Consider the following 10,612-nt stretch of genomic DNA (forward strand, 5'->3'; position numbering starts at 1 on the left):
ATTCACGATTGTTGCCAAAGCATTAAGTGGGATAAAGGGGAAAAAACAAAAATATTAAGCAATCAAATAAACAAATCTATAAAGATGAATCTCTCTGTCTGTCTGTCTGTCTTTCCCAATCCTTCTTACGCAGTCTTGCTCTAAAGCTGCAGTTTGTACACATTTGTGTTTGTTACACAGCAACAGAGTGGTGTGTGTGTGCGTGTGTGTGTGAGAGAGAGAGAGAGAGCACGTGCTCAGGGCAAAGCCGCAGGCCACAGACTTTAATTAGCTTCACTCAGTTCTGCACTGCTGAAACTCAGAGATTTCACTTACATACACACACACAGATACATCACCAGACACACACACAACTAGTTCTGCTGCAGCATCTCCTTCATCCCTGAGACAGTGTGTGTGTATCAGTCTGTGTGTGTGTCAGTGTGTGAGTCAGACAGCACATTATCAGCCTGTGTGAATGGTGGATATCATGATATTAAATATTTACACATCAGCAGAGCTGAGGAAGGAAAATGGATGCTCTGTGTGTGTGTGTGTGTGTGTGTGTGTGTGTCTGTGTTTTGCATTGTGCACTGTGGTCTGAAGATGTTTCACTACCCATGAACACAAAGAAAAGATTTTCTGTATCTGAGCACTAACCACACACACAGACACACACACACAGGTTAATGTTGGTAAAATGAAAACGTAAAGCCATTCTGTGTGAAGTCTTTATTATTATTAGTTTTTTTCTCTTTAGTTGGATGAAACCTAATGTAATCTTGTTAGTGAGAGATCCTGCTTCTTTTTTCTTTGATTTCTAATTTATTTTGATGAAGTGTAAATTAAATTCTGAAATGGTTCTACCACTACCATCATATACCACTATATACCACCACTACCATCATATACCACTATATACCACCACTACCATCATATACCACTATATACCACCACTACCATCATATACCACTATATACCACCACTACCATCATATACCACTATATACCACCACTACCATCATATACCACTATATACCACCACTACCATCATATACCACTATATACCACCACTACCATCATATACCACTATATACCACCACTACCATCATATACCACTATATACCACCACTACCATCATATACCACCACTACCATCATATACCACTATATACCACCACTACCATCATATACCACTATATACCACCACTACCATCATATACCACTATATACCACTCACTACCATCATATACCACTATATACCACCACTACCATCATATACCACCACTACTACATCATATACCACTATATACCACCACTACCATCATATACCACTATATACCACCACTACCATCATATACTCACTATATACTCACCACTACCATCATATACCACCACTACCATCATATACCACTATATACCACCACTACCATCATATACCACTATATACCACCACTACCATCATATACCACCACTACCATCATATACCACTATATACCACCACTACCATCATATACCACTATATACCACCACTACCATCATATACCACTATATACCACCACTACCATCATATACCACTATATACCACCACTACCATCATATACCACTATATACCACCACTACCATCATATACCACTATATACCACCACTACCATCATATACCACCACTACCATCATATACCACTATATACCACCACTACCATCATATACCACTATATACCACCACTACCATCATATACCACTATATACCACCACTACCATCATATACCACTATATACCACCACTACCATCATATACCACCACTACCATCATATACCACTATATACCACCACTACCATCATATACCACTATATACCACCACTACCATCATATACCACCACTACCATCATATACCACTATATACCACCACTACCATCATATACCACTATATACCACCACTACCATCATATACCACCACTACCATCATATACCACTATATACCACCACTACCATCATATACCACTATATACCACCACTACCATCATATACCACTATATACCACCACTACCATCATATACCACTATATACCACCACTACCATCATATACCACTATATACCACCACTACCATCATATACCACTATATACCACCACTACCATCATATACCACTATATACCACCACTACCATCATATACCACTATATACCACCACTACCATCATATACCACTATATACCACCACTACCATCATATACCACCACTATCACCATATACCATCACTACCACCATATACCACCACTACTATCATATACTACCACTACCATCATATACCACCACTATCACCATATACCATCACTACCACCATATACCACCACTACCATCATATACCACCACTATCACCATATACCATCACTACCACCATATACCACCACTACTATCATATACCACCACTACCACCATATACCACCACTACTATCATATACCACCACTACCATCATATACCACCACTACCATCATATACCACCACTACCATCATATACCACCACTATCACCATATACCATCACTACCACCATATACAACCATATACCATCACTACCACCATATACCACCACTACCATCATATACCACCACTATCACCATATACCATCACTACCACCATATACCACCACTACTATCATATACCACCACTACCATCATATACCACCACTATCACCATATACCATCACTACCATCATATACCACCACTACCATCATATACCACCACTACCATCATATACCATCACTACCACCATATACCACCACTACTATCATATACCATCACTACCACCATATACCACCACTAAGATCATATACCACCACTACCATCATATACCACCACTACTATCATATATCACCACTACCACCATATACCACCATTATCACCATATACCATCACTACCACCATATACCACCACTACTATCATATACCACCACTACCATCATATACCACCACGATCACCATATACCATCAATACCACCATATACAACCATATACCATCATTACCACCATATACCACCACTACTATCATATACCACCACTACCATCATATACCACCACTATCACCATATACCATCACTACCACCATATACCACCCCTAAGATCATATACCACCACTACCATCATATACCACCACTACTATCATATATCACCACTACCACCATATACCACCATTATCACCATATACCATCACTACCACCATATACCACCACTACTATCATATACCACCACTACCATCATATACCACCATGATCACCATATACCATCAATACCACCATATACAACCATATACCATCATTACCACCATATACCACCACTACTATCATATACCACCACTACTATCATATACCACCACTACCATCATATACCACCACGATCACCATATACCATCAATACCACCATATACAACCATATACCATCATTACCACCATATACCACCACTACCATTACTATTATCACTAGCACCATATACCATCACCACCATAATATATCACTACTACCACCACTATCACCATGTACCACCACTTCCTCCATATACCACCATATATCACAATATACCACCATATACCATCACTTCCACCATATACCACCACTACTACCATATACCACCATATATCATCATTACCACCATATACCACCACTACCATTACTATTATCACTAGCACCATATACCATCACTACCATAATATATCACTACTACCATTACTACCATCACATACCACCACTATCATATGCCATCATCACCTCTACCATCATGTACCATCACTTCCATCCCTACCACCATATACCATCGCTACAATCATATTCCATCACTACCACTATTTACCACCATATACCACCAAATCCAGTACTACCATCACTACCATAACTACCATCACTTCCACTGTATACCATCACTATCACCATATACCACCAATACAATTACTACCACCACTTCCATAACTATCACCATATACCATCACTACCATCATTCTACTCTCTCTCTCTCTCTCTCTCTCTCATTCTGTCTCTCTCCACCTCCCTCAGCCTCTCACTTTCTCTGTCTCTCTCATCTTGTCTCTCCACCTCCCTCTCTCTCTCGCCCTGTCTCTCTCTCATTCTGTCTCTCTCTTCCTACCTCTGTCTCTCACTTTCTTGGTCTCTGTCTCTCTCACTCCATCTCTTGCTCTCTTCTCTCAGTCGGTGTTTATGGCTGTTTGGGGGATAAAAGGATTACCATGTACAGTCAATGAGGAAAACAGTAGCACACTTTTGACTGAAGCTCTCTCTCTCTCTCTCTCTCTCTCTCTCTCTCTCTCTCTCCAGATTCATCCTAGGACTTAACCCACAGCTCCCATGCAGCTGCGCTCGAGCATCTCCTCTGTCCCAGCGGACTAAACCATTCCATCTAAGGGCAGTTGAAAGGGATTATCTGTGAAAGCAGGACGTAGAACATGCTCACGCTGACCACGAGCCAAGGAGCTTTGGTTTTTTGGGGGATTTTTTCTTTTTTTCGGACAAGAGTTTGAGCTGATCCGGACATCTCTTATTCTTAAAATGACTGGGACTGATCTCAGACGTGTTCCACCATCTATCTGTCTCTCACTCTCTTTCTCTTACTCTCACCCACACACACACATACACTGCATACCCTCATATGAAGATGTTTTTTCTAGCTAAATGGACGCTTCGGATCAGTGACTATAACAGAACTAACGGATCAGAGACGTCTGTTGTGCTGCTGATTATTCTGGGAGTTTGGAGTCGCTCTCTCGTGGCATGCTTGCTTCTTCTGGACTTCAGGAGCGTGTAGCCTGACTTCAGAACCCTTCACACACACACACACACACACATCTCCAGGGTCGTAGGTCAAACCCCAGTGCGGTCTCTCTCTCTCTCTCTTTTTTCTCCGTCAGCATGCTCGATGTACTTTGTGGGAGCTTTTATTCGTATTCTGTACATATGTGTGTATATATATATCTACATATATATAAAAAAAGAGAAGTTGTATGATCGTATATGCTGAAGAAGTGTTCACATGGTCCGAGGAGAGTGTGTGACTGTACTCGTGTTTCCTTACAGGAATGTCTACGGGATACGATCTTTCCTTATTGAGAAAAAAAATACGGACGGTACGCAAAAAAAAAAAACACACAGAAAGCCCGAGAATTAAAGAGTTGAAAATAAAAGTGGTATGTAATATGTAGATATTTGCAATTCTGCTTCAAGACAGGTTGCGTCTGCTACTCAGCTAACAGGCTAAATGTGCTAATAGCGTGCTAAAGGGTGGAGTTTGACTGATGGAAAAACGTCTCATAGACCTGATAGCGCTAGTATGTGTGTGTGTGTGCTTTACATACACTCCCTGCTAGAAAGAAAAGAAAAAAAAGGTAGAAATGATGCTAGTGGAATTACAGTAGACACACACACACACACACACACACACACACACGGGATCTGCTCCGAATTAAAGAGAACAATAAGAGTTTCTTACATTTTGTGCTTCTCTTCATTTTGTCATGTTTTATAATGTCAGAACGTCTCTAAGGGTTTAAAGTCAGGGGCGCCAAAACTATTTTTTTTGGGTATATCTAAGGGCGGGTTAAACGTATATACACACATATATGGTATAAAGTCTTAAATATGTCCATCACATCACAGTAGAATGAAATAATGAAAGTGATGTGAGGTTTGGTTCAAGTGAAGCATCAGATGAACGGCGCAGGAACGTCTGCACTTTATTTCAGCGTCAGACGAGACGTTCGGCGCACCTCCTGACGGTGAAGACACGGACTTCAGACAGCTCTGGATTAATGGGAGCGTTCTCCAAAGCATGAAAACGATCTTAATCTCGCCTTTAAAGCTGGAATCTGACTGTTTTTCATTACGACATCTAAAGAAAACAATTCTCAGTAGTAAGTAGAGCTTAAAGCTTGGACTTGTTTAATAATTCAGTTTATACAATTTTCCACTCAGCCAAAAGAATCGATCAGCCAGGTCACCTTCACTCTGTGACATTATTTACTGTTTTTTTATTTTTTAACTAATAAGCTACTAAGCAGGTTATTTTATTCACAGTACAACTTCCTGCATTGACTAATTATAGCAGCTATAAACGTCCTTCCCTCACGCAGCTTGTGCTGTTACTGAGAAACCAGGAAGTGTCCTGAAGACGTCAGGAAACCTGAAGATACGGCTTTACCTCAGACGCTGCATGAAACATATCCGTGTCACTGATGACACACCTTTTATTTTGTTTATGTACATGTTGTTACTATAGAAACTGCTGAAATCAGCAAACAGCGAATAAATTCAGAACCACGCTACGTCCTAAACCACACGAGACGCGGACACTCGAGCGACTGGATGATGTCTGAGGCACGTAGTCAACTTTAGTGTCAGACTTTCGGTCTGAGAGTGGTCAGACAGAGCCGAATAAGATTCTAGGTGAAATTGTGGAGTTTCTCTTGGATAAATTTTCTTTTCTTACATACTTTCAGTTTCTCCAACAGCAGAATCATTGTTTCTATAGTAACATCTCAGATAGCAAAATAGGTCTGGCCCAGATCTGCACTTACACTCGGCCCACATACCACAAAGAATGACGGCCCTTCGGTGGCCCATATCTGGTTTGCCAGAGGTGGGCCAAACATGGGCCAGCACAAGGCCAGCACTGGGCCACACCACACAAACCAAACCATAACCGGGCCACATCTGGCATGCCATCATATAAACAGTGCCATTACTGCCAGACCTGGTCCGCATCTGGTTGACGCACCACTTGCCATTCCAGAACTCAGCCAGCAGTGCCGGCTTAAGGCCAGATCTGGCCCAGACCCGTCTGCTATGTGGGATCATTACATAATCTAAGGCATTAAAAAATAGGCGTGTAACATAAAAAGGCTTCTGTGATACGGATATGTTTCATGTCTCCAGCATCTGAGGTAAAGTCGTGTCTTTAGGTTTTCTGACGTCTTCAGGACAGAGGAGTTTCCACTTCCTGGTTGCTCTGTGACAGGACAGGCTGTGTGAGGGAAGGATGTTTATAGCTGCTATAATTAGTAAGGACATACAGGAACTTAAATGGATAAAATGTGAATTGTTTCAGTTCCGTTTTCTCGAGTCTAGCACTGTAACTAACACAGAGTCATGAAGCAGCTGATGAAATGTTATAATTAGATCCCTAATGAACAAAGCCAAGCCGAGGCAAGGCAGGTGAGGTGAGGAAGGAACCCGGAGTGTCTGAGCTTCAGTCTTTCTGATTACAGCGGCAGCTCTACAGCACGCAGGTAAGACTCGCCAGATAAAAGGAGAGACTTTCTTGTTGAATTTGGTGTCTCGAGTGACCTGTTAAGATGCATAAAGGTTGTGTTGATTCTTGTGAATGTACGCCACCATGCTCTGCTCTGTTCTGTTCCACCAACGTGTGAAATCCTCACAATGAAATCTCACAAGTTCCATCGCAGACTCAATTATACTCTTCAGCGCTCGCATTTCTGTTCAATTGAATCATAACACGGTGTTCGGCGAAGCCGACAGTCAATTCCCAGCCGCGGCTCGACGTTCCGGCGTGGTGGCCTGCGCACATACATCACGAGCGGATCATTAATTTACACACACCCCTCGGTACAGAGCATTTCCTTTATGGCTGTTGCTTATTCATTCTGCGTATTCAATTAGGAAGCAGACTTTCAGCGGCGGGGGTGAAAAATAACCCTGCTGCTTTTCACAATAAAGCTCGCCGCCTGCTGGGGTTACTCACGTCTGCGCTCTCGCTCATCCCACTTCACTACGCTTCCGTTTAATCGTCTGGTCCGAGGGACGGCGTGATGGCGGCTGGGGGGAAAACGCTAGCCACGTTTAGCATTTTTGCTACTTCTGCTCACGTATTTTTACGTTTAAAGTTTAAAAGAGCACAGAGGAAATCCTCACAGTGAGGCGTTCTGACCTTCACAGCCACGAGATTGACCTCAACACGTCCTCTACTGCTGCGGCTCCATCCTCGGCTGCTTTAGTGCCTCGGTGCAGAGGGTGGAGGAGAAAAAACTCCTCCTGAAGCAGGTGAAGAACAGCGACGGCGTGCTGCGAAGGAGGATTCGGAGAAACCGCTGCTTCTGCACTGATAACAGAATTCATTTACCTCCCACTGCATCATTACCATCACAGTGAGGAAAAGACTCGGCGAGGAGAAGCGCAGCTACACGGGGAGTTTATTTAAAAAATAAATAAATAAACAGGCCGAGGATGCTGACTCGACCTCAGCGTTATATAATCAACCAGGAACAGCGTGTCGATTCGTCACCTTTACACAATACGTTACTGTGGAAAATGAAAACAAGAAGGAAGACGACTATATAACAACGATTTTTGATTCAGTAATCTGAGCTCTGCATGTGCATAAGACAGCTAATAACAGGTCATGTACATGTTATTAAGGTAATAGCTACAGAACTGGTGCATGCCGTTATAGGAAAATAATCAACAACAGCAAAGTGGTGTGATGTAGTGATGATTAAGTGTTTTATTCCATATGTATCATAGTAACATGGGAATGATAAAAGTTTTTATTCTGTAAAGAAGGTACTTTTTATCTGTTTATAGTTTTATGGTTCTATCAGCTATACAGACCGATACAGAGGCAGGATAATACGGTGTAATGTTGCTAACAACACTCCACATGAATTGTAGCTAGGCAGAGAATTCATAGAAAAAGAGCAAAAAAAAAACAGCCTTGTGTCTGTAAGCTCTGTTTTATTTTTAACATTTCGATTATTATCACAAGGTCGTTCAGACTGGACATCGTGTCACACCGTCTCCTGTTGACTGAATAAGTTTGAATCAGTTACACTCTGTATTCGTTTTGGACCGTTACTATAAACTGTGTCATGTTTTAAGGAAGCGGACATCTGATCATAAATGCTTGTGGATGATTAGATTAGATTAGATGGATGGACAAATGGACGGATGGACAGACAGATGGATGTATGGATGGATGGATGAATGGATGGATAAAGAGAAAGATGAAGGGATAGCTGGATGGACGCATGGATTGATGGACGGATGGAAGGACAGATGGATGGATTAAGGGATAGATGTATGAATGGATAGATGGATGGACGGACAGACGGACGAAAGAATAGACAGAAGGATAGATGGATAGACAGATATATAAATGTATGCATGTATTTATGTGTGTATGGATGGATGCATGGACGGACAGATGAAGGGATAGATGGTAGGAGGGAAGGATGGATGGAATGGAGGGATAGATGGAAGGATGGATGGACAAAGGGATAGATGAAAGGATAGATGGACAAATGGATGGATGGATGTATGGATGGATGGATGAATGGATGGATAGATTTGCGTTAGCATAGCCAACACTCCAACCCCCCAGTGTTCAAACCAAATCTACGCTCATGCTTTAAAGTGTTGAAAAGCTGCAGTTTCTCTGACTGTTAGAAAGCGCAGACACTGGAGACTCCTCCCATTACTGTCCAAAAATCTCACCTCACAGAAAACTGCTGCTGGCTTTTAATCTGTTAATGTGGCGTGGCGGTCCTTTACAAATCCCTGTGTAAGCTGTTGCTATAGAAACAACAACGTATTAGAACCAGCTGGAAGCAGTGATTTGCTACAGTCACAGCTGCTGTGAGAGGAAATTCATCAACAGTCCAACCAGTGGCTGACCAATCAGAGCGGAGGTGTAATGTTCGAGAGAGAAGGGAGCATTACAGTCTAATGAAGAGTTGAGAAAACACTTAAAAACACTTCAATTGTGTGAGTTATTACAAATCACGAATCTGAGAGCGTGTTGAACATCAATAAATGACACCGTGTAACAATAAACCAAAGCGAGCGCACACAGTTCAAGGCCCTTTAGAAAACCCTCTGCTGCTCCGCGACACTCGTATCTCAGGCTCCGAGTGTGTGTCTAATGCTGCACTCCAACGTCTCAATGTCAACGCTGATTGAGGAATTCTTTCATAAAGAGGACTTTAAGCGGAGCGGTCTCGAGAGCCGCTGCAGTATAAACCGAGACATCAATCAGCGTGTTCAGTTAAACTCCACTAAAGCACTGACGCCGTCTTCCCGTGTTTGGAGTCGGAATAATTATGCCGAGATTTAACAACAAGAACAAACAAGCCGCAATCGAGCGGGAACACAAACGGCGAGTGTGTGTACTCCATGAATAAGTAAACAGAAACATCACTCAGGCCTGCGTGAATCTCTCGCTCGGTGCATTCCCTGCTTCCACACGCCATCAAAACACCGAGCTTTCACAAAGAGCGGCTCTGCTATTAATTAAATGATCATTTCTCGCTCAGGTTCTTGTCTGGAAGCAGCTGTCGGTCGCGGGTCTCCAGGTGCTTCGGCTGGAAAACTCGCTCGTAGCTGATACGCAGAATGTAAAATGCACGCTGCTGAACTTTTGCTGCCATTGTGAAATGTCTGATGAAATACACAATGAGTTCATTTTAAAAAAAACTGTTGCGTTGGAAACATTCAGACGTTCAGTTATCTAGTGTCCGGGTCAGGGAGCGAAGTTATTATGAAGCATGAATTAATGGCATTTCTCTGCAGATCCATGTTATGTGAGAGGATTTCTAATGAGCCAGTGCAAGTTTGAAATAAAGTTTTA

The 10,612-nt window shown here is 42.2% G+C and overlaps 1 protein-coding gene across 3 annotated transcripts in view; it reads left to right on the top strand.

The window, feature by feature from the left end:
- LOC131342857 (chemokine-like protein TAFA-1) overlaps positions 1-5,468 on the top strand; it is a 192,496-nt gene extending 187,028 nt beyond the window's left edge. For 2 of the 3 annotated variants that reach the window (XM_058374101.1, XM_058374103.1), the window contains one exon: positions 4,297-5,466. Coding sequence is in view for 1 of the 3 variants with exons in the window: in XM_058374103.1 (XP_058230086.1) it covers positions 4,297-4,314 (18 nt within the window). In the remaining 2 variants the exon portion in view is untranslated. Of the gene's footprint in view, positions 1-4,296 lie in introns of all 3 variants that reach the window. The other variant, XR_009203068.1, reaches the window with a different exon arrangement.
- The last annotated feature ends 5,144 nt before the right edge of the window (positions 5,469-10,612 follow it).

The sequence above is a fragment of the Hemibagrus wyckioides genome, linkage group LG21 (assembly GCF_019097595.1).
Source record: "Hemibagrus wyckioides isolate EC202008001 linkage group LG21, SWU_Hwy_1.0, whole genome shotgun sequence".
Lineage (NCBI taxonomy): Eukaryota > Metazoa > Chordata > Actinopteri > Siluriformes > Bagridae > Hemibagrus > Hemibagrus wyckioides.